The following is a 26,033-nucleotide window of genomic DNA, read 5'->3' on the forward strand; positions in this document are numbered from 1 at the left end:
CTTAATCAAGGCCACAGCTGACAACCTATCCTATCATCATGAAAGCCTACTTATATATTCTGGTATATTTTGAACTGTTTATTTTTATTGTATCATAATAACAAATCCTATGTATCATTGTGAGGTGATCCCTGGATGAATAAACAAATAAATTACTTACAGAGTACCAGTATGCAGTAATATTATTCATGTGAAATTAGGTGTGCTCCCTGTAGCTAGTCGTCATACATTAATTGAAAATAACGAGACTCCTTAACGTCATTTAACACACTCCAATCTCAGAAATTGTAAGAGTTTCGAAACAGGGTAGGTAGTGTCCATATTTTATCTTCAGACAAGAATGCCGTTTATGTCATTTTACATTGCGGCTTCTTTTCAGACACGCTAAACATACGCTTCAAATTACAGGTAATATGGCAATTAACCGAATGGGTTTCTGTTCTCAAGAGCTTTCAGACGTGTTTTTTTTAATTGTGGTGTAAATAGATTCTTCGATGATAAATTTTCATAGTTCATGCCATTTCGTTGAAACCGCGTAATAAAATAGCATTTGACAATGGTGTTCTTTAAATTTGGTTTATTTGTACGAAGCAATTACTCAAAAAGCGTTTCAGTGGATTAACATCTAATGTGCTTCGTCAACAGTATTTCAAATTACCTACGTATTTAATGTTTCTCACTATCTTCACTAGTAGCGCTAACTTCGTTCCAGAGAAAATAAAGCGCCAGACAATGCGAAGGCCCTACCGAATCTCTAGTCATATCTATGGAGTACGTCTTCCGAGAAGTGTATGTCACGTGACTTGATTGCGTTTTGAGCGCATTTTGCAGGTACGAGAATTGCTTATTTTTTTCCGTTTACGGTGATACTGACCGAAAAGTAAGTCGTTTGTGCTCCGTATGCGTTCTTGGGATTTGTTAGTCGGTCACGACAAACAACTAATCCACGGGAAATGAGCCGTTCCCGAAAGAACTTTTCTCTATTTCGGAAGGTTGTCAATAGTAAGCCTAACAAGGCTTTGAAATGGCGTCCTCCCCACATGGCTGAAATTAACCCGGCTTTATGAAAATAAATTTCTTTGTGTGAAATGTAGCTACTGTGAAAATTACGTTTCTGGGAGCTTTAATTAAGTTCCACCAATCAACACATCTTCAACAGTAGAGCTGTCTTTAACGTGCTACTCGTGTTAACAATAATAATAGTTTTTATCCATAAATTTTTGTTTATGTACTAAGTTGGAGTTGTAAAGAGCAAAGAGTTGTTTCCCACGCAGTGATTGGTTGTTACCTCTTTATAAAAGAAAATGTCTCGAGCACTGTCATGGTGTCATCGACGGAGTACTTAACCTAATCTGATCGACTTCCTTTGTGTTTTTATTTTAAGTAACTTGTTAATTTTTTGAGAAAACACGGCCTTGTAGGGTGTGTGCGCGCTTCTGCTTTCAGTTTGTTGTGTATACTTCCTGGATAATTGTCTGTTTTCTAAATTGTGGAGCAAAGCAAGTTTGTTATTTCACCTTGTAAGTAATAGATGTTGGATTATCCGTTTCGTCGAGTTTTAGTTTTAAGTGTTATGTGAGCACTAATGATCCCTGGATTTTATGATTGTGCTATTAAAAATTGCCAGGACGATGCGTGTGTGCGAAAAGCTTCGGGACTTCCAGAATTGCATGGTATTCGACCAAGTGGAGAGATGCAGTCTAGTGATACTTTTATCAGCTGTGCGGTGCATTTCAGTAGAATTCCCACTTTATACGAATATGAGTGTGATTAACGTGTATCTCTTTGGCGTGTTACATAATTAATAATTGTTCGATAGTATTGGGCGTGATCGAGCATCTAGAAAAGCTTTTGAAAACTATAAATTCCATTTTAAAGACTGAAGCTATAATTCAGAATTTAATCAGATTAACGTATTTGAATCTACTTTATTGATTGCCATTGTGCACAAAGGTTTTAACACATTTTGGTGAAGTAGTGGTTTAGTTTGGTGGGTTTCAGAGAACAAGATGAAGACATTTTCAGAAGTGTGTGTGATTTCATATGTAATCCTTTGTGTGAAAGTTATATATTTGTATAACTTCATTTCAGTTGCAGAACAACTTGTAAATAGTGATTGTACATAGACATTGTAAAGATGAGTACAGTAAACCGCGCCACCTCACGTGGTGGAAAAGGTGCAAAACAGGAAAGTTCTGCAACAGGCAAATCACAAAAAACAGACACAAAATCAGAATCACCAAAGTCACTGGACCATCACCCTAAAACACAGGTAAGACTTCATTTTCTGTTGGTTAAAGTGTAGATTATATGGTGCTGTGTTATCAGTTTGTCATAACATTCACAGTCTTTAAATGGCTTACACACAAAATGCTGGATAAAAGATATTTTTTATTTTCTTAGTCTGTTGTAATGAATATTTGTTTGACACTGTCACAATAAAGGAATCTGGTACATAGGTATTTTACTTTGCTGCCAATTTGAATTACTATACATTTTATAACTGTGTGTGTCCTAACCAGTAAGATTGTGTGTGGAAGTAGCATATTATAGGCTTAGATATGAGAAAATAATTTACAATTCTTTTCCACACATAATTGTTTATAAAATTGCAGTATCCTTGTATCACTATTGTGATGAAAATAGTTGGTAGATTCACAAATGTACTCAACTTTACATAAGGGGTTGCAGTGTCTCGTAGTTATGATTGTATTGCCGGTAATTCTATTAGGGAGCAGGTTGAGAACAAATACTTTTGCTTGCAATAGATTGCATCCTACTGCATAAGTGCATAACTTTGAGGTTTAGATTGTTTCCTCAGTAAATTGGGCTTTAAGTACCAAAGTCCAAAGCATGAACGCTATCAGTTGTGAAAAGTAAGTTTGACAGTGGGTTGCTGTGTGGGGAACGCACCTTTCTAATGTCAGGAAATAGTTTGTAGTATTCTGTTGTATAATTTCAGATTTTTAATGAGTAGTCACTGTATTGTGCATTGCTTATTCTTATTTTTAAATAAGCTTGTATTTATATATTTTTTCTTGAGGTAATAAAACTTTGACCTTAATGTTTGCAGCCTACAGCCGAGCAGATGCGTATAGCCCAGATCATTGAAACAAGGCCAGAAGATCCAGATTTAAAAGACAAAATAAAACAGGTACTATTCTCATTGCCTTAAAAATCAAACCATATAACCCATTTGATAGTGAATAATTGTTTAGTCAGGGACATTAATATCAAGTGTAGATTTTGTTTTCTGCCTGCCCTGTTACTGACATGTCAAGAGAATTTAACATAAATGCATGCAGTTTTTTTCTCTGGATGCACTTTGTGTGTGTGTGTGTGTGTGTGTGTGTGTGTGTGTGTGTGTGTGTGTGTGTGTGTCTGTCTTAATTATCTTCACTTTTCTCAATGCTTTGTGTCGTAACCATTGAACAACTTGTATACTCTGTTATAATGGTGCATTTACAATATCTTATTGCCTGTAAGATTATCTTGTTAGCATTGTGTAAAACACTACAAACTGCAGTCTGTGGACAGTGTTTGCCACAACATGTGACTCCATTGTCACGTGACCCACGTAGCTCTGACATTAGGGAACAACATAGAGGAATATAAACATGTGGGTATTTTGTTAAGTATTTCTGCTTGATGCGATGTTTGTTTTCTGCCTGAATTTCTTCTACAAGGAAAATGCTGTAGTTAATGTCTTCTGCTCACATAGTAATGGTTTCATTACTTTGCTGCTAAATATGAATATTTTGTTTTATTGAATTTTTCAATGCTAAAAATTGGCCTGTTGTTTTGCATTGACCTGAACTATGCAAATACAGTAATTGCATTGTGACTAGTAGAGATCTGTACCATTCATGGTACATACACTGAACTTTTATTGGTGAGGCAGTAAGATTTTGTTTTTCTGGTACTACCTATACATAATTGAAATGATGCTGTAAGAATCATATAGTTTTATATGTATGTCTGTAGTTAAGTTAGTCTTAGTAGGACACTGTGAGTTATCGTTTTAAGCAAAGATTGCCGTTTTACAAATTTTGTTACAGGTAATGGATGCCACAAGAAAAAGTGAGGATGAAGTTGTCACTGCCCTTCACGATTGTGATAATGATCCTGATAGAGCAGTTAACATGCTGTTGGAAGGCATACCGGTAAGACAGCATGACATTATTTAATTATTAAAAATAAATATTAATGCCAGGAGAAGCAAGTATTGAGAGTAACCACTTTCAGAATATACATAAAATCTGTCTAGGTTCTCAAGTAGAATTATGAAAAAATACTTGTCATTATTTGGTGAACACCTGTGGTAATCATTTATGTTTCTTTAACTAAACTGAATTTTTACAAATATTTACTGTCATTATGAGAGAATTTTTATGTTTTTGTGTTTATTAGAACGTAACAAACCTTCAGATGCTCACAACACACTTTTGGCAGTCTACAAGCAATTTAAAACGGTTCATAATATGAAAAAAAGCAACTACTTTTGATTCATTTTTATGTTTGCAGAACATTTATATTGCTCATCTCAGTGCACCTCAGCATTCTTTAGGGGCACCAGTGCCAGTGGTGTGACATAGCTGTTCATATTTTACCCAGTGAGTTGGCACCACAGTGAAACACCAACTCACATTTGAGAGGATAGAATTTGAAATATTCATCTGGCATGCCAAGTTTTCTGTAGTTTCCCTAAATCATGTCAAATACATATGATTCTTTTTTTGGGGGGGAAAATATAGTGGGCCACATCACTTCATATTCAGGGTGTATACATCCTGGGAAAAACTCGGGAATTTCTTGATCCAGGAGAAAACTGGGCAAAACCTGTGAATTTTTCATTGTTTTAATTTTTGGATAAATTTTTGTAGTTTTGATTGGTAAGAACTGATAGTCTAACAAAGAATTCTACTTTAGCCTGCTATTGCAAAATAATACTGCAGCAATAAAATATAAAAGAGGGAAAGAAAACCAAAATAAACTTAAGTTGCAAAGGAAATGCACCATTTCCGACAACAAAACACAGTGCACACACAAGCGTTCTGCCAAAAGTGTCAAAAGCTTTAGAATGAAGACTATGCAATACTTCATAACAACAAACTGCTTTGGATGACTGAGATGTCACAGCAGTTTCATTAGGTTCATTTGAGCAGTTGTCAGCAGGCTCGTGCGCATTCACAGTTGAGTCCGATATGAGCAGTACCTGCTCCTTCCTATGGCTACTAGAAGTATGGCTGTTAGCTGTGTCAGATGTAACAACAAGCATCCAGACACTAGCTGGGAAAATTCTTCTGGCAAGCCCAAGCTGCCAGATCTGCTCATGCGCAGAGCAGTTGGAACTGCTGTGGGAAGGGCGTTAGTCTCCACGAGACAACTCTCATGACAAATGAAAACAAAACAAATTTGTGGCCGAGAGCTAGCAAGCCTACTAGCTAAAAAAAATTTTTGCTTGTATTAATCTTTTTCACAGAGGCGGTCAATTTATTTGAAATGAAGTGTTTCATTCCACTAGTGTCAACTGTTTGCTGAATTACAAGTGCCCGTTTCTATCTCCTGGCACCTATGGCATTATGCCATAATAAAGAACAAAGAAAGGGATAATACAGTACTGGTACTCCAAGAAAATTTTCAGCACAAGGACCACAATGAATAGCTTAAAATCAGGTTGGTGCTTAATTATTTGTGAATCTGGACATATGAATGTGCACTTTCAGCTGGATTATGCATTTTAGTCTGGTTTCCGAAATTCTGATGCTCTTGGAGTACCCTCTGCTCTTCTGTCTTGTGTACAACATAATGTCTCTTAATGCTATTGAGGTACGAACATGTAGGCTTCCTACATCATCGTAGCTGGGCACGCACAGTAACGCCTTTTAACAAGTCGCAGGAAAATATTGTGAATGGTGGTTGAAAAGCATTACTTTCGAAGTAAATTTCATTTTACGCGAGATGAATTGTGTGTGAATGTGCTTTGAGCGTCTTCAATCACAGAGCATTCGATCTCATTTAAAGCATAACTCTGAGGGCCAACCACTTAGAAGAATTTCAACGCCCGGATGTTTATGTATTATTTAAAGTTTTAATGGCACATTTGAGTGATAATATTAAGGTGTGACACTTGCAAAAAAAAAAAAAAAAAAAAAAATTGTGTGTGGAAGCTTAGCTTATCTTGTAGCTACAGTATGTAGCTACAAGATAACTTAACTTTTGTATTTGTGTTCTTGCTCTACTGAACAATGATGTGTCCTATGCCCTGAATATCTGCTATCATCGGGTGGTGAGATCACCTGGCATCAGCTATGATTGGCTTACCAAAGAGCATTGCAATCTTGATTTCAATGCTTTGCAAACTAAGTGCTGGGAAGTTCTACGCCAGTGTATAAAAAAGCTTAACCATTCAGATGGTTGGTAAGTTTTATGGTTCCTAGAGAAAATTTTTGGTCACTGAACATGGAAAAAAAATGTATTTTCACCCAGGAGAAAGTGTGTTCTTAACCAGGACATCTGGGAAAAATTTGTTGAATTTTTTCCTTCTCCGTGTATACACCCTGAAATCGCACTGTGGAAATGTTGATTAAATGTCAGGGATGATGATTTACTGGTATCTATATGTAGCTATAATTTTTAATAATTTTGTTTGTATTAAAGCTGCAGATTTTATTGGTAATAATGGCAGTAGTAAATATTCAATTTAAAGATTTGCCCTTTTATGCAATTGGCCTAAAAAGCCAATGGTGTATTATAAGGAGTCATAGAACAAACTTAATTTTAATAGTTCCTCAGGAGTGTGATTGAGCTGATGTTAATGATGTGTACAGAAATTTGTTAATGATGTGAACAGAAATTCATAGATAGATGACAGCGATAAGACATTGGCATCTTACTCAGTCATGCCAGCTCAGATTCTTTGTCTGTCAGTCCACATTTAGGTATTTCTTGATTTTCCTATACGCTTAAGGCAATGGCCAGAACAGTTTCCTTGGAAGGGCACAGCCAGTTTCATTCCCCAATTTGAGTTTCTGGTCCATTTGATGTCGTCGATGGGATGTTGAACTGTAATCGTGATTAATCAGTTACTGAAACGTGCAATCTATCTGATGTACTGAAGTATTTTTGAAAACATGTAAGAGGTAACAGAAGCCTTAGTGTTTTGTTTCCAGTCTGGTTTTTTAAAGTAAGGTTTTTATATTTTTCTTCTGTTTGCAGACTGGTTGGGAAACTACAAGTAAAAAGAAAAAGAATAGACAACCCAGTGCTGCAAAGACAGAAGCAACTGTGAATAATAGGGACACAGAGCAAGAGGAATGGGATCGAGAAGGCGGAGCTGTTCAGGAAAGGGACCGTTCCCGCATACGGGGTGGCGGGCCTCCACGTATGAGGGGTGGACGTAATGATGCCAGAAGATGTGAGTTTATAAAAAGTTACTGTGTAGAACAAATATTGTAGTTTTAAGACCTATATATGGATACTGTTAACTGACACTGAAAGATATTTCAGTCAACCATTTCTTGTGGATAGTAAAAAGTTTATTTGTACACAACAGGAAACTGTTGTTTTATTAGTTCTCTATTTTGCATATTGCGTGAAGTGGCTTTGCAATTATATTGAACGTATTGGTTAAATTTAGATTTGTGGGGTGTATGGGTATATGGAATTGTGTGTTTTTCTGTTATCTGATTCAAAATTAGTCCACACTGTTGGTTATGCTGTTCAAGAAATAAAATTGCTATAAATTATGATCTGTCCAGATTCTTCAGTGGGACAGAAAAAAATGAATTACTTTATCATTCTGCTTGACAAGAATCATTAGTAAAATGTTTCTTTTTCAAGCTAATTGCTTGATAGTTGCTCAGTTTGCATTGAAAATTATCCATTTGGCTGAATAGTTTGTATCTCCACTTTGGACAGGCATTACCACCTTGTTGGGCAGTGTTCTTAGTATGTAATTAATACAACAGCTGTCATGCAGAAAGGGGAAACTGTTTTTAAAGTTTCCAATACAGAAGTATAATTCATTTCTACAGACTTTGGAAAATGTTGAATTGTCAAATTGGTACATAATTCAGTTTTTAGGTGTACTGAATATTCTTCGTGCCACTAAAACTTTACGCTTTTGGGAATAGTTATTTGCTGCTATGTCATACACAGTGAAGGATGACTGAGTTATTTCCAGGTAGTTCCATGTCGGACTTTGAAAAACAAATTTGCTATGCATTACCCTAAGAACATGATTTTTGCTGTGCCAACATGTTGTGGGTAGTTCAGTGCAGAAACTTGAAAAACAAATTTGGTATGAATTACCCCAAGAATGATTTTTTACAATGCCATTGTGTTATACCATTGGGCCACATGCTTCATTTGTCTTTGAACTGAACTAAGAACGTATATACACTGAACTTTGATTAGAATAACAAAGGTATTATTAGTTACTTGCAGAAGCAGGTGATGTTGGTTTGTTGTTAGCTAAGCAGACAGTATAATTGTGATAAAAACAGCTTTAAGATATTGTACTTAATCTGTGCTTGTTTTCTGTTAATATGCAGTGCTGAGTCTCTACGTAGGTTTATAATAGCCTTATCAATTTTGTTCTAATTTCTGCTGCTTGTTTCTTAAGACAAAAGTAGCTTTGCAGAGAAGTAAAGAACTTGAGAAATACAAATCGCAGTGGTTACGCCATGGGCAACAATTGTTGTTCACATATTGATATGACAACTCCATACATATTCTAATATGGGTATAGCCCATTACCTTCTCAAGAATGACCATCAGTGAAATTAAAAACATGTGTCAACCATATGCTTCCTAATGGCACAACACAGAGTGATGAGTGAGCACTGAAATGATGAAAGCAAAATTCATTTGTTCAGATTATTTTCTATTGTGTTTTTGCAGCTCAAAATTTTCTCTTTCCTTGACTTCTGTTAAAAATACTGGAGGGATCAATATCATGTCCACTCATTTTCTTGTTATGTAAAATGATCTGCCATCACACATTCAAGAATCAGAAACAATTCTCTTTGCTGACAATAGAAACATTTTATCAGACTTTACGGGGAAACTTCAAACTTGACAATGTAAATATTTTCTGGTGTTGCTCACCTGGAAACTTATGTAGAATAATTGATTCAAGATGTTCCTGTCCACTGTGGAGACTACAAAAATTAGCTTCCTGCTGAACCCCAAACTTGCAGATCCTAACATGTCATGTGTAGTAAGTTGACGTAAAATAAAATTAGACCATGTAGTCATACAGAGAGAGCTTGATGTTCCTTCATTTGCTATTCAGTGAATGTGATAGTCATGGAAAAATGATTGCCATAAGAATTCTTCCACCATTGGGAGTCGTCGTGTACTGTGGAGTTCTACCATCCTCATCTGACTACACAATCTTTTTATTGTCATTCATGTAGTCTACACTGTTCACATTTTGCAGCTCACTGTTTCCTTCGTATTTACCAATAACTTCAATTTCAAACAGTTGAAACTTCGGGTTGGAATATCAGCAATATCAGGAGAAAGATAGATTGCTGCTCTCTGTAAAGACGACCAGTTGAGTTGCAGACAAGCACAACGAAAAGATTGTTTCACATAGTTTTCAGCGTAAGCCTTCTTCAGCAAATAAAACTCAACATAACTGATATGGCACCGGCTCTATACCTGATAACCTCAAAAAGACAACTACAGTGCAATATATGCAGAACAACACATATTCGAACACCATGACTTATTTGACTTGCTTTTACTCCGATGTGGAGCATAGGGCACATATTAGAGCTCTCTATCTGACCCTGTTGGTTGTTGTCTTCTTGATGTTACTCCAGGACTGGCCAATGGCTGCCACCTCAGCTTCAACAGTCCTGTGCCAGGTCGACCTCGGTCTGCCTCTCCTCCTTGCTCCTTGTGGATTCCATTCTAAAGCTCTATATGTTGCAGGCCTCTTCTCAGAGTGTGTCCAATCCATCTCCATTTCCCTTCTTTCATGGTTACCTCGGCTTTCCGTTGTTGGGTGCGTTGCATTAATTCTTGGTTTGAGATAACATTTGGGCAGCATACTCTCAGTATAGCCCTCAAACATTTATTGTTGAAGGTTTGTAGCCCTACTTGTGTTTTAATTTACACCTGTAAAAGAGAACAGATTTTACATTTGAATCAAAGATTGTAAGCTTTATCTTCAACAATATTTCACGAAATTTTCCAAACTGATCGCAGCTGGGCAAAGCCCCTTTTGCCTTTTTTTTATCCTACTTTCAACGTCTTCTGTCGCTCCTCCGTTTTTGGAAACAGTATTTCCCAGACTACAAAGGCTCTCCACTTGCTCAGTCTCCTCTTCTTTCACAGCTAGTGCATTCTTGTTCTAACTGTTCATTCTAAGTTATTTAGTCTTAGCCACATTTATTTTTAATCCAACTCTCTGAGCTTCTGTTTCCAATTCCTTAAGTTTCTCACTCATATCCTTGAAAATGTGGGACAGAAGGCAGATGTCGTCCGAAAAGTCAAGATCCTCCAAGCGATTATATAGAGTCCACTGTATACCTCTCCTTTTCTCTCGGTTTACCTTCTTCATGACATCTAATGTCAGCAAAAACAGCAGTGGCTAAAACCAACAACCCTGCCTTACTTCAGAATTTAAAGTAAATGGTTCTGAGAGATTTCCATCATACTTCACCTGGCATGTATATTCTCTGTACATCATCTTCACGATACTGATGATCTTTGGAGATACTCCATAACTTTGCATTGTTTTCCAGATGGCTTCACGCTATCCTATCAAAGGCTTTTTCAAAGTCCACAAAGGAGACCAGTGTTCCTTGGATTGCTCAATAGTGATGCTTAATGTGTTGATTTGGTCTGTGCATGGTAAGCTTTCTCTGAAACCAGCCAGTTCTTTCCTGAGCTTACCATCCATGGGCAACCGAGCGAGGTGGCGCAGTGGTTAGCACACTGGACTCGCATTCAGGAGGACAACGGTTCAATCCTGTCTCCGGCCATCCTGATTTAGGCTTTCCGTGATTTCCCTAAATCGTTTCAGGCAAATGCTGGGATGGTTCCTTTGAAAGGGCACGGCCGATTTCCTTCCCAATCCTTCCCTAACCCGAGCTTGCGCTCTGTCTCTAATGACCTCATTGTCGATGGGACGTTAAACACTAACTACCACCACCATCCATGGGCACTCTGAGACGATTGAAAACAACCCTTGAAAATACTTTACTGGGTATAGACAAAAATGCGATGTCACACCAGTTGTTGCACTTTGTCAGGTCTCCTTTCTTGGGCAACTTGATAAGGATTCCCTTCCTCCAATCTTCCGGGATGGCTTCTGTGTTCCAGATTTCTTGGAACAGGGGTAGTAACTCATGTGCTGTTACTTCATGGTCTGACTTGAGCATTTTTGTCACCAAACTATCTACACCACTTGCCTTGTTAATGTTGCAGCTTTTAAGAGCCTTGATAATTTCGCTCTTGCCGGTAGGGTTAGTATTGATTTGCAGTGCAGACATTTCCTGTTGGTTGTAGTGGTTCCACCTGCTTCATTTGTTGTCCTCAGTGTCAACCTACTGTGTTGCTACACTGGCTGAAAAATGGGGTTTGTAATTTGGGCACTGGCTACTGTAAATAATGTAGCTGATAGGTACACATTTGTGTTTCACAGTAGTTTACTTTCACTTTGCACACTCACCCAGCAATACACAGTTATATGTGTATGGCAGTGCACTATAGTTTAAACTTTCCATAAGCCTCATTAATAGATCTCAGACTAACTTCCACATACTGCTACAATAGTTCACTGTTGAACATATGTGAGCAGTAAAAACATAACCACATAGTTCACAGTTCTTGAAGAATAAACAGGTACATATGGAGCAGACACTGTCATTGTTTCTACACTTGGCCTAATTTTTTAACACTTATTCCACAGTTAAGTTGAGGCATTGTTGTTATTCTAACCAACACAGGTTTCTCATCTGAAACTCGGCCGTGACCAAAAATTGGGCCCCTTTATATCCACGCAATAACAGGTGCTGGAACTACACACTGTTCGAAGTTCAGTTTACAGAAAGTACAATTAAAACTTAACTTGTTAAATTAACCAAATACATCAAAAAATGTCTCTTATAAAAGTTTCTTTTACTACAAGGGTTAAGCCAAATTATTTGTTTAAATCGTGAAATTAACATATGTAGTCACACAAACAATACTTTTGACAAAACTATTAATTACTTTGGAATTAATTAAGGACTGGCCTTGCTAACATTTTATCGAATAGAGCCAAATAAATACTTAAGAATACTATTAGTTCGTCTTCCAAATGTTTATAATTAGTACAGAATTTATATTTGTTTATACGTCAACATTAGAATTTAAGTTATGAAAAAATCACTGATTTCTCTCTATAACAAAAGATGCTAACTAGGAATAGTCAAAAAAACTTACAAAATCAATTACATGAATAAAACTAGGCACACAATTAGATCTGGTGGTATTTACTTTAAAGCTGAGGGGCAAGCTTTTTCTATTATGAAAATAAAGATTATATTCACATATATGAAGAGTGCAGGGTGCAGCCAGCTGCAGGTGGTGGCACATGTTGGCACTAATGACGTGTGTCGCTTTGGATCTGAGGAAATTCTCTCTGGATTCCAGCGGCTATCTGATTTGGTGAAGGCTGCCGCTCTTCATTACAAGATGAAGGCAGAGCTCACCATCTGCAGCATCGTCGACAGAACCGACTGCGGACCTTTGGTGCAGAGCCGGGTGGAGGGTCTGAATCAGAGGCTCAGATGGTTTTGCAACCGTTTTGGCTGCAGATTCCTTGATTTCCGCCATAGGGTGGTGGGGTTTGGGGTTCCGCTGAATAGGTCAGGAGTTTACTACACTCAGCTGGCGGCTACACGGGTAGCGGAGGCTGTGTGGCGTGGACTGGGCAGTTTTTTAGGTTAGAAGGCCCCGGGAAAGTACGGGGTGGGCTGCAATGTCAGAGGGTGCATGGCAAATACAGGACGTGCTTGGATCAAGGAACAGTCGGAATTATAGTTGTAAATTGTTGTAGTTGTCCTGGAAAAGTCCTTGAGCTTCAAGCGCTAATAGAAAGCACAGAAGCTGCTATCATTATAGGTACAGAAAGCTGGCTAAAGCCTGAAATAAGTTCTGCAGAAATTTTAACGAAGTCTCAGACGGTGTTCAGGAAAGATAGATTAGGCAGAATTGGTGGTGGAGTGTTTGTGTCTGTCAGTAGTGGTTTATCTTGTAGTGAAGTCGAAGTAGATACTCCGTGCGAATTGGTGTGGGTGGAGGTTATACTTAACAGCCGAACTAAGTTAATAATTGGCTCCTTCTGCCGACACCCAGACTCTGATGATATATTTGCGGAACAGTTCAGAGAAAGTTTGAGTCTCGTAGCAAATAAATACCCCACTCATACGATTATAGTTGGTGGGGACTTAAACCTTCCATCGATATGTTGCCAAAAATACTTAATCAAAACTGGTGGTAGGCAGAAAACATCTTCAGAGATTGTCCTAAATGCTTTCTCCGAAAATTATTTCGAGCAGTTAGTCCACGAACCCACGCGAATTGTAAATGGATGCGAAAACACACTTGACCTCTTTAGCCACAAACAATCCAGAGCTGATAGAGAGCATCATGACTGATACAGGGATTAGTGATCACAAGGTCGTTGTAGCTAGGCTCAATACCATTTCTTCCAAATCCCTCAGAAACAAACATAAAATAATTTTATTTAAAAAAGCGGATAAAGTGTCACTAGAAGTCTTCCTAGGATACAGTCTCCATTCCTTCCAAACTGACTATGCAAATGTAGAAGAGATGTGGCTCAAATTCAAAGTTATAGTAGCAACAGCAATTGAAAGATTCATACCTCATAAATTGGTAAGACATGGAACAGATCCCCCGTGGTACACAAAACGGGTCCGAACGCTGTTGCAGAGGCAATGGAAAAAGCATGCAAATTTCAGAAGAATGAGAAATCCGGAAGATTGGCTAAAATTTACAGACGCACGAAATTTGGCACGGACTTCGATGCGAGATGCCTTTAATAGGTTCCACAACGAAACATTGTCTCGAAATTTGGTAGAAAATCCAAAGAAATTCTGGTCGTATGTAAAGTACACAAGCGGCAAGGTACAGTCAATACCTTCGCTGCGCAGTGCCGATAGTACTGTTACCGACGACTGTGCCACTAAAGCGGAGTTACTGAACGCAGTTTTCCGAAATTTCTTCACCAGGGAATACGAATGGAATATTCCAGAATTTGAAACACGAACATCTGCTGGCATGATTTCTTAGAAGTTGATACCTTAGGGGTTGCGAAGCAACTCAAATCGCTTGATACGGGCAAGTCTTCAGGTCCAGATTGTATACCGATTAGGTTCCTTTCAGATTACGCTGATACAATATCTCCCTACTTAGCACTCATATACAACCGCTCGCTCACCAATAAATCTGTACCTACAGATTGGAAAATTGCGCAGGTCGCACCAGTGTTTAAGTAGGGTAGTAGGAGTAATCCATCTAACTACAGACCTATATCATTGACGTCGGTTTGCAGTAGGGTTTTGGAGCATATACTGTATTCAAACATTATGAATCACCTCGAAGGGAATGATCTATTGATATGTAATCAGCATGGCTTCAGAAAACATCGCTCTTGTGCAACGCAGCTAGCTCTTTATTCGCATGAAGTAATGGCCGCTATCGACAGGGGATCTCAAGTTGATTCCGTATTTCTAGATTTCCGGAAAGCTTTTGACATCGTTCCTCACAAGCGACTTCTAATCAAGCTGCGGGCCTATGGGGTATCATCTCAGTTGTGCGACTGGATTCGTGATTTCCTGTCAGGAAGGTCGCAGTTCGTAGTACTAGACGGCAAATCATCGAGTAAAACAGAAGTGATATCAGGTGTTCCCCAGGGAAGCGTCCTGGGACCTCTGGTGTTCCTAATCTGTGTAAATGACCTGGGTGACAATCTGAGCAGTTCTGTTAGGTTGTTCGCAGATGATGTTGTAATTTACTGTCTAGTAAGGTCATCCGAAGACCAGTATCAGTTCCACAGCGATTTAGAAAAGATTGCTGTATGGTGTGGCAGGTGGCAGTTGACGCTAAATAACGAAAAGTGAGAGGTGATCCACATGAGTTCCAAAAGAAATCCATTGGAATTCGATTACTCGATAAATAGTACAATTCTCAAGGCTGTCAATTCAACTAAGTACCTGGGTGTTAAAATTACGAACAACTTCAGTTGGAAAGACCACACAGATGATATTGTGAGGAAGGCGATCCAAAGGTTGTGTTTCATTGGCGGTACACTTAGAAGATGCAGCAAGTCCACTAAAGAGACAGCTTACACTACACTCATTCGTCCTCTGTTAGAGGTGTGGGATCCTTACCAGGTGGGATTGAGGAGGACATCAAAAGGGTGCAAAAAAGGGCAGCTCGTTTTGTATTATCACGTAGTAGGGGAGCGAGTGTGGCAGATATGATACGCGAATTGGGATGGAAGTCATTACAGCAAAGACGTTTTTCGTCGCGGCAAGATCTTTTTACAAAATTTCAGTCACCAACTTTCTCTTCCGAATGCGAAAATATTTTGTTGAGAGCAACCTACATAGGTAGGAATGATCATCAAAATAAAATAAGAGAAATCGGAGCTCGAACAGAAAGGTTTAGGTGTTCGTTTTTTCCGCGCGCTGTTAGGGAATGGAATAGTAGAGAGATAGTATGATTGTGGTTCGATGAACCCTCTGCCAAGCACTTAAATGTGAATTGCCGAGTAGTCATGTAGCTGTAGATATTAATGGTAAATTGTTAAGTGAGAAAATGAATTAAAAAGGCAGATGGCAAAACAAGAGGGAATTAAAATTTTCCCAGCTTGCTTCGTTACAAGGTTTAGTCCCTCCTGCTCTTGTTTTTCTTGCTGGATTAGGGTCATGTTGAATATCTCACTGAAATATTCCTTCCATCGCTTTAGCTGCTTCACACTATTGGCCAACAGTTCACCCTCTTTAGACTTCACTGGCTTACTTTCTTTAATGCTTTCTTGGGGCAGCTGTTTGGAGGTATTATATAGCTATTTCGAATCGCCTTTTTCTGCTGCCTCTTAAGCTCTTTCTGCAAGCTGTTCTACACAATTACTTGTATGAGATCTAGTGTTTCTCTTCACTTGCCAGTGAACTTCATTGTACCTTGCCCTAAGGCGTTGTTTTTCTTCTTCGTCCCTATGCTAGTTGATCAAGGCCTTTATTTCTCTCCTTTCTTCAATCTTCTGCCATGTATGATTGGATATCCATGGCTTTCTTCTGGTGTCCTGGAATCCTAATACCTTCTCACTCCACTTTAGGAAGGTTTTCTTGATTTTATTCCACTTCCTATTCAAACAGCTTACAAAATACTTATTTACATATCTGCACTTGACAGTGAGAAAAAAATTCTTGAAATGCATCATTCTAAGCATGAAAAAAATATGTAACTAGTGCAGTATTTCATTATCTAAATAATTACTGACACCTGCAGGCTTTCAAAAACATCGATTATGACATTAATTTGAATCAAACATTCCGACTTCCCAGACAGCTATCAGTTCTAGTTACATCAGTGGTTTTTATTTGAGAATAAACCATCATTAGATTATAAACAAATCCCTGACAGGTCTACTGAAGCTTGTTACGTACATATATCATACATAAAATGCAAGGGGTATCCTATATGTAACTTTTACAGCTTAAAACATTATTTCCCACATTTTACACCATTTTTTTAAGCCCTTTGAAAAGTATATGAGTGAGGTCTCACAGTATTTTAATGTAGTTCTCATTTGTATTATTTTTGTTTTCCTCTGTGTAGCTGTATTTTTACTGTTCATGTTGTTGCAGGTGGCCTTAAGGCGGAAATTAGAATAGTAGAGTTGTAAATAAATCCTCATTCAAACCTTATTTGATACACATTATTTACATTACTTCTGCAAGTTAAAATTACAATTTGTGTGCCTTTTTTTAGGGCGTGGACGTGAAAATAAAGAAAATGAGAAAAATTTAGAGGAGAGTCGGGGGGAGGGCTTTTATCGTGGTGGAGGTGGAGGACGAGTGCTGAATGGCCCAGGTCGATCTGGTAGAGGTGGACGAGGTGGAGGTCGCCTAGGTCCTCGTACATTCCAGAGCCGTGACAAGACTGGTTTCCCTAGGTCTATAGATACGTGGAACAACCCCACTGCAGATGACAGTTCTGGTGGAGATCCGCTAAAAATGGGTAGGTCAATGTTTACTGTTGTGATATATCTGCCAATAACTATTTATTATTAGTGTCAGAGACGCCAGAGTTGGCGGTCTCATGTATGTGAAGTGTGCTTGCTTGTGAGAATGAATGTTGTGTGTTTCACTTTCTTTTTCTGACAAAGGCTGAAGCCGAAAATGTATGTGTAAGTGTCTTTCAGTTGTATCTGTGTATACTTAATATTTTATCTTTACAGTAAGAAGCAATCTATCTTTTCCTACGTTGTTGATACTTTTGTGTAAGAACATTCCAGATTGAAAGTGCATTTGATTTGTGGTTGCTCAGCAGGCTTTCATTTCTTTGCATAGACTGTCAAGCCTAATATTTGTGTTGTGTGCTATCAATCAAAAGCAATGTCTCCACGGTAGCTTCTTCCAGATTGGAACTGACCAACTTGTGGTAAACAAGTTGTAGCTATATTTGTGAGATAAGAGAAATTTTAAAAGAATGTAGATACACATCAAAGTATTATTTTGGACTTTCCATCATTTTAGAAAATAGTTTAAGCAGGAGCTGGAATGGTTCCAAGCTGTATCCAAAGGAAGTCATTCTTTGTTCTTGACCCACTATCAATAATTTGAAACTCAACATCTTGGAAGGTGAATGGTGACTTGTATGTAGCCACAAAAAGTTCCAGTTCCGATCCCGTTAAAAACTTGCATAATACTGGTTTTTAAATCATTTTCTTGAAAGACTAATACCTGACTCATATATATTTTTCTTTCCTTCAGAGTGGGCAGAGGGGGGTGGGGTGTACACACACACACACACACACACACACACACACACACACACACACACACACACACACACACACACACACAGTCTGAAACTGCATTGTGAGCAGAAGCAACAGTGCATGAAGGGAGTGGTGACTGGGTGGGGGTAAGGAGGAGGCTGGTACAGGGAGCCTCCCCTTCCCCCCATCATAATGTTGACATATGCCAACAAACTGAAAATATTCTTCCTTCATTTCCAGAAACATGAAAACATAATCTGTACTTCCATTAAGCATCATTTTACATACTTCACAAAATGATGACAAAACCAATCTAGTGTGACCCAGACTTGACTCTGTATATTTAATACAGATGTCCACATTACAAGAAGTCATACAGCAAACAGAACTAGCAAGATGGTTTGAGCCAAAAAGTTACAGAGTCAAATAACTGGCGATGACGGAGATATTCCATTCCTACTTGTCGACGCTACAAGTGCTTGCGGCCAGGATAAGTGCATTTCGACACATCATCATTCTTGTGCATATGTGAATGGTTTTCTTGGCATTATTTTTTAATTTACTTTTTAACAAATAGCAACACCATACAATGGTTAGTTATTTTGAGGTAGAAATTTCGGAAAATGTTTGTTTGGAGCACAGTGTTGTATGGTAGTGAATTGTGGAGTGTTTGAATATTGGAAAAGAAGAGAATCGAACTGTTAGAGATGTGCTGTAGAAGAAAGTTGAAAGTAAAGGTGGACAGATTCAGAATGAGACGTTCTCTGCAGAATCAGTGAAGAGACGAACATGTGGAAAACACTGACGAGGAGGAGGATATGATTGAAATGTCGTGTATTAAGACAGCAGGGAATGCTGCTAGAGGGTAGAAACTGTAGGTGAAACAGAGATTGGAATACACCTGACAAATAATTGATGCAGGGTGCAAGTACTGCTATGAGATGAAGAGATTGTCACAAGAGAGGAAGTCATCGTGGCTGCATTGAACCAGTCGGAAGAATGAGCTGGAAAAAGAGGGAGAGATAGGACCATCAACTGAATTGATATAAGCATCAGTGAATACCCTAGAAATGCAGGGAAGATCACATGTTTCCAGAAATAGTGTTTAATTATTGGAAGCCATATGGAGGCAGAAAGATAAGGATGGTAAGAAGTGACATCGGTTCATAAGGATTGGAAAAATGGAAAACTATGTGAAAAGAGAAGCAAAGATGAGTACTTAGGCCATGCTAATTATTTTTTTTATTAAGAAATAAGTGAATTGCAGATATAAACACTGGAAAATAGTAGTATCCTTTATCATTGCAAGTCTTTCCTTATCTGGTTTTTGTCATGTTTGTTAAGTACAAGAAGATATGTTTGCTCCTCTGTTGAGCACTGAAGCATCCCTATTTGGCATATGATGATGTAAAATCATGCAATTCAGTGCTTTAAGAAGGATCACTCTACTGTGGGTTGTTTGGTAAAATGACTGTGCTACTTAAAAGTATCAAATTTGTTATAAAATAGGAGTGGTGTTGCACCATTTAAATTTCTAAATTCATACTTGCCTCATTTCCCTCCCTCTTCTTTCAGCATTGCATAAATATGGAATATACACTGTTAAATAGGATTAAAAATAAATTGCATTATCATATTACAAATTGTATACATTTTGTTTTTGTTAACTTTAGTATAGGTGCAATAATTTCATATCACTACTTCTTTATTAGTGCATTTTCTCTGATTTGGCACAGAAAAATGGGGTGAATTCCCTTCACCGGAAGATTGGGACAATGAAGAATACACTGGTTCACTAGCAGACAGCAAGGTTTTCACGCCCAGTGGTGGTACAGTAGAACCTGTAGTCAACTCTGAACCAGTTATTCCCACACAGGAACCAACTACAGAGTTGTCGTCTGCATTGACGTCGCAGACTCTTTCAAGCAGTGTGGCATCTAGTTCAAGCCAGATGTCTCAGAGCCTAGAAATACATCAGTCAACAACAAATCAGCTGTCGCAAGTAAGAACAGTGTACAAGAAATATATGTTGTTTGGACCTATTTTCAGTTTGAGCTCATTTAGTTGTTTGTTCATGAAATTCTTTGATGAGCCTTACTTAAATGTTTTAAACACCTTCCTTGCGAAAAGTATTCCTTTGCATTATGTGGGACCATACTTTGGCCCTTCTCATGTTTCCTGGACAAAATGTTACTGCTTTGATATTGTATATAATTTGTGAAACTGCTTCTTTTTTATTGTCTGAGTTGTTCATCTGAAAATAATTTGTGTATGTTATTTTTTATAGAGTCCAGTTCCTGTAGGTGTCAACCAATTAAATTCAACACAGTCTGAGTACCTGAATCAATTATCACAAGCAACAGAAAACCTAAAATCTGCTGTTGGCATTGGCACAAGTACGTCTGCAGGAACTTCCTTTGGGACAACAAGTAGTAGCAGTTACACTGTCTCATCATCATCAGCATCATCTTACCAGCCTCCTAGTCCTCCATCAGGGTTCACATCTTCAGCAGGTAATTAATTTTCACAAATTATACTTTGTTTTCTCCATGCTGTTCGTGTGAAAAAAACAAATTTATGATCCATGCAAAAATTTAATCCTTCTATTTAGCATCTTGTGTGTTGGCTAGAAGCCTGCTTGAAACCAAAGTTCACATCCCATATAATGTCCAGCAAATGCGAAAAATGAGCCATAATGGCCTGTCAGGCATGCTTTGCAGCTTTAGGACAACAAAGTTGTCTGAACTGCCAAATATCTTGTATGAGGGCAGTGGATACACATTGACTTCAAAGATTTGCAATAGAGTTTATACAAAAGTATCCTCAGAGGCAATTCATTAAACATGGTGATATTTCACCAACAAAAGGACTCTGGTGTGGTTGTCAAGTGTTTAATGAGAACTGGCTGTGATCCGGAGGTAACTTTGGCCAGGCATGGATAGATTGGGCCAACCTGGACACGGATACACATTCACTACAAGGTTGCTTTATTAGAATCTAATTTGTGTGGTTCCCTTTGACTACTAATGGTATTCATATTCTTTTGTACCAGTAGCTAAAGGCACATGAAAATTCTTGCTATTGGCTGGAACCCTGATGCCACAGTGAGTGGCAGTGTAGTTATAAGGCAAAGGTGCTTCACTCCAGATGCTGTGATGTAGAAGGTGCATTCAGGCTATGAAACTTCAGACTTTTCTCTCAGAACTGAAAACAGATAAAAAACATGCATTTGTGAATGCATGAAAGAGATGGCTGCCCTGTACACCATGCAGAACTCAAGTGACTGCATGGAGAGTGAGGAATGTTTTCCATAATTAAAATGGCGGCATTTTCTTTATAAGAACAGCATACAATCATATGTTTTCTCCATTTGCAACATCGATTGAAATTAATCACTAGTTAATTGAGAGGTGGTGATGGTGTCGTGGATGAGTCTAATGTGGTTATATGGGTGTGACAGTTCAAGAAGGTAGAACATCGTGTGTTAACAAACCAAGACAATCTCAGCCTTGCACCAGCCAGTTTGACAACATAGCCATGTGACCGAGTGAGTGCAGAAATTTGTTTTGGTTGATTGCCTAATGTGTATGGAACACACCAACTCCAATGTTGAAATTTCCATGTGATCTGTGCACACAGTCCTGCATGAAGACATGAAAATGTGAATCTTTCATGTGGGTGTCATGAATGCAGATGGATGACCACAATGCCATGTGTTCAGCATATTGTTGGACAATGTTCACACGATGATTGCATGAATGCAACTTTCTTTTCATTGATTGTGATAAGGGATGAAACATTAATGTCCTTTTTCAGTCCTTAAATGAAGTGCCAATCAGCTCAGCAGAAGCGTGTCTATGTGCCAATACGCACAAACACTAGCCCCCGCCAAAAAAAAATTTGGCTAAGTGCCAGTGCTGAAAAAGTAGTGGTGCCCATGTTGTGAGACAGCAGTGGTGTAATCCGTATTTATTGCTTTCCAGTGGACTCTATAGTGACAGGTGCATCATATTTGGAGGAACAAGCTCCTTCCAGCATTGCATGAAAAACTGTCAGAAAAGCAGCAGGTGTAGTTTCTCACCAAGACAACTCACCAGCATATCACACCACAATGATTGAAATTGTTTCTAATGGTCCCCACTCGCATGACCAGGTTCCTAGTCACTTTGGCCGTTTCCAACAACGAAATACACTACCTGGATGCCCATTCACTAGTAATGCTGCTATTGCATCAAATGATTTTCCAGTGCTCGAACCAGACTCGTAAAGCATTCACAGTGGCTGTGGAATCATGGCATTGATATTTTGAAAAGTGTGCACAGCTGCAGGAAGATAAGGTCTAGAAGTAATATAAGTTTAAAGGTGAGAAAAATTGGAGGCATTACAACTTGAGTGCACTACATACTACTAGTTCATTGTACGTTCAATTCAGTAGACATTAGAGAAGTCAAATTTTTGGGTATGGCGGATTTAGGGCTACTTTACCTTAGGACTAACTAAATAATAGTTATCCTTTTCAATGCGACAGATGTGCTCTCTGCAGTCCATGCTGAGGGTGGCTTTTGTTATGGCTGCACTGCTCCCCAGATTCTGGTGCCTGAAATACACATTCCAACCAATTTGAAATACTTTTCGTCTGATTTTTCAGAAAGTATTAGGTGATAAAATTTGATTTTTGCTTATCTTATGGTTTGATATTTTTTTGGAAGAGGTAAAAATGCACTGTGTAAACTTTGTCTGGTACCGCACGCCACGGAATTTGAATCCCTGCTGGACATCATGGACTTTGAAGATCCCGAGAGGTCTCCTCACTATCGTGCCGTAGGCCGTGGCAGTGTGTGCCTCCTGGCGTGCATATAGTGTGAGGCACCATAGTGGAACGTGGTTCCAGCAGCCCATAGCGGTGCCCCCAATCATGTGTTTAAGTGCCTGCCTCTCACTCAGCCAGCGAGTCTAATTGTTGCGTATGTGTCTTGACATATTGCCTCGATAACAAACAGCGCGGTTACCGTTCTTTGTTTTCATTACTAGCGGACGTCTTGGGTTTGTTAGGTTGTCTCTGTCACTCCATTGCTTCTTGCATGTTGTTGTCGTAAGATCTCTCTCGATCGTCTGTTGTCGTTTTTTGTCCGTCCTTTCCGTTCGTTTTTTCGCGGGCCTCTCTGTTTGGTCCCGCTGCGTTTTTTCGGCCACCCCGTTACTGTTCTGGTTGCGATTAGAACAGGTTGCAACACTTCGCATATGATTGATTTTAGTTGTTATATTGCAGCAAACAAAATGTACATAAGATACGAAATTTTATTTAAAATTGAGGGCAGAACGATATCTCATTCCGTTTTTAAGTTATTAGTTTTTTTATCCGATACAGTTGTGTGCAACGTGTCCATTCGTGTCCTTGTGCACAGTGAATCCTGTTGTCATAACAATCATCATATCTCATAAGCAGTTCAAGATATTGAAATGAGGTTTCTCACAAATGATAGCACACAATGAGGTATTTATGTTGTATGATAGATACTTAAAACTTTTTTACTCGCCGAAATTTGGAAGTAAGCTGTCCATTGCAGTGGAAGGTCGGCAGGTCAGGACACACACACACACACACACACACACTCTCTCTCTCTCTCTCTCTCTCTCTCTCTCTCTCTCTCTCTCTCTCTCTCTCTCTCTCTACTGTAGGAGGTGCACATTTACACATATACAGCACCTGGGGAAGAGTGTAGCAGGCTGTAAATACATGTCCGCAGTACCAAAACGGTTAATATTGGGGTGAAAAACAACACACTAATCTGACGGGGAAGTAGATGTTCATGTAGCCTGTTACAGTTTTTTATTTACTTTGCCAGATGAAGACGCACTTCATAGCTACTTCCTCCTTGATGATGCATTTCTTCATTGCTTCCAACTTAGCTTTGAGATTAGCTACCTCAATCTTTATATTTCTTAGTCTTACATGCAGAGCAATAACTGTCTTTAACTTTGGAAACCTTTTGCTTTGAAACTGAGCACAGATATTTTAGGATATTTGTTTGTTTGTGTACTAGGTTCCCATGAAAAGCACCACATTATGTTTCAGCATACAACTCTTTGCCCATGCTGGTGTTGGAAGAGTAAAGACCACAAGAGATGTAATTCATATCCAATCTGCATTAGGCACTTCCACTTTTGCTTTTGCTGCAGGAAAACTTAAAGATGCAGTGTCCTTCACCACATCTGGAGGATTGTCATAGATTACTGTCATTGAACACTGTTGCCACATCTGTTGACAAATTTCCTTTGAAGTTGACAGCCTCTAGTATTGTATGCTGATGGTGATTCAATATTATTTACACAGATATCAATGGTGATAGTGCAGAGGGATGCAGAATCTGAATCATTGCCATACTGAGAAAACCTTGTGTTTAATTCTTCAGTAAAGTCTCATGTTTCCACAGAAACAATAACCACTTGTTACCCATCAGTATAAGGGAAAACCACTATGTTCCTTACTGGTTACAAAAAAATCTACTTCTGGCACTCTAGAAGAAAAAATTTCAATAGATGTTGATATGTAATTGACTTTAATCATTTTTTAGTCCCTTCAAGAGGCCATAGAGAGATTTTATTTGCGCAACAAAGCCTTTTCCACAATGAAACATTGTCTCAAAATATGGTAGAAAACCAGAAAGAGATTCTGGTTGTATGTAAAGTACACCAGTGGCAAAAACAGTCAATACCATCACTGCGCGATGATGGAAATGTTACCAATGATGGTGCCACTAAAGCGGGGTTACTAAATACAGTTTTCCGTAATTCCTTCACGAAAGAACAAGTAGTAAATATTCCAGAATTTGAAACAAGAACAGCTGTTAGCACGAGTGACATAAAAATATATATCTTAGGTGTTGCGAAACAACTCAAATCACTTACGAAAGGCAAGTCTTCTGGTCTATATGATTTTCCAGTCGGGCTCCTTTCGGAGTATGCAGACACAGTTGCACCTTTCTTAGCAATCATATGCAACCGCTCACTTGACAAAATGTCTGTTCCTAAAGACTGGAAAGTAGCACAGGTCACACCAATATTCAAGAAAGGAAATTGGAATAACCCATTGAATTACATACCCATATCTCTGACTTCAATTTGCAGGAGGATTTTGGAGCGTATACTGTACTTGAACATTATGAATCACCTTGAAGAAAATGACTTATTGATACATAACCAACACGGATTCAGAATAAATCATTCTTGTAGAACACAGTTAGCTCTTCATTCCCATGAAGTAATGAGTGCTGTTGGCAAGGCATCTCAGATCGATCCCATATTCCTAGATTTCCAGAAGGCTTTTGATACCATTCCTCACAAGTGACTTTTAATCAAATTGCGTGCATATGGAGTATCGCCTCAGTTATATGACTGGATTTGTGATTTCCTCTCAGAGATCACAGTTTGTAGTGATAGATGGTAAATCATCGAGTAGAACAGAAGTGATATCTGGATTTCCGCAAGGTAGTGTCATAGGCCTTCTGCTGTTCCTGATTTACATAAATGGTCTAGGTGATAATCTGAGCAGCCCTCTTAGATTGTTTGCAGTTGACACTGTAATTTACCGTCTAGTAAAAGCGTCAGATCAATTCCAATTACAAAATGATATAGAGAGAATTTCTGTATGGTGCGAAAAGTGGCAATTGGCACTAAACTAAAAAAGAGCGAGGTCGTGCACATGGGTACTAAAAGAAATCCGATAAATTTTGGGTATAAGATTAATCTCACGAATCTGAGGGCTGTCAATTTGACTAAATACCTAGGAATTACAATTACAAGCAACTTAAGTTGGGGAGACCATATAGATAATACTGTGGAGAAGGCGAAACAGACTGCACTTTGTCGACAGAACACTCGCTAAAGAGACAGCCTACATTACACTTGTCTGTCCTCTGCTGGAGAATATTCCTGCGCGGTGAGAGATCCTTACCAGGTAAGATTGATGGAGGACATCGATAAAGTGCAAAGAAGGGCA

The 26,033-nt window shown here is 38.6% G+C and overlaps 1 protein-coding gene across 12 annotated transcripts in view; it reads left to right on the forward strand.

Annotated features, from left to right (window-relative positions):
- LOC126268160 (protein lingerer-like) overlaps nucleotides 1-26,033 on the forward strand; it is a 317,435-nt gene that overhangs the window by 203,141 nt on the left and 88,261 nt on the right. For 4 of the 12 annotated variants that reach the window (XM_049973709.1, XM_049973714.1, XM_049973718.1 and 1 more), the window contains exons 1-8: nucleotides 747-831; nucleotides 2,092-2,272; nucleotides 3,074-3,154; nucleotides 4,059-4,163; nucleotides 7,219-7,417; nucleotides 17,023-17,271; nucleotides 19,771-20,036; nucleotides 20,322-20,547. In XM_049973709.1, the coding sequence (XP_049829666.1) occupies nucleotides 2,138-2,272; nucleotides 3,074-3,154; nucleotides 4,059-4,163; nucleotides 7,219-7,417; nucleotides 17,023-17,271; nucleotides 19,771-20,036; nucleotides 20,322-20,547 (1,261 nt within the window). In that variant the 5' untranslated portion in view covers nucleotides 747-831; nucleotides 2,092-2,137. Of the gene's footprint in view, nucleotides 1-746; nucleotides 881-1,054; nucleotides 1,521-2,091; nucleotides 2,273-3,073; nucleotides 3,155-4,058; nucleotides 4,164-7,218; nucleotides 7,418-17,022; nucleotides 17,272-19,770; nucleotides 20,037-20,321; nucleotides 20,548-26,033 lie in introns of those variants that run through there. The other 8 variants (XM_049973713.1, XM_049973717.1, XM_049973720.1 and 5 more) reach the window with 5 other exon arrangements.

The sequence above is a fragment of the Schistocerca gregaria genome, chromosome 4 (assembly GCF_023897955.1).
Source record: "Schistocerca gregaria isolate iqSchGreg1 chromosome 4, iqSchGreg1.2, whole genome shotgun sequence".
Lineage (NCBI taxonomy): Eukaryota > Metazoa > Arthropoda > Insecta > Orthoptera > Acrididae > Schistocerca > Schistocerca gregaria.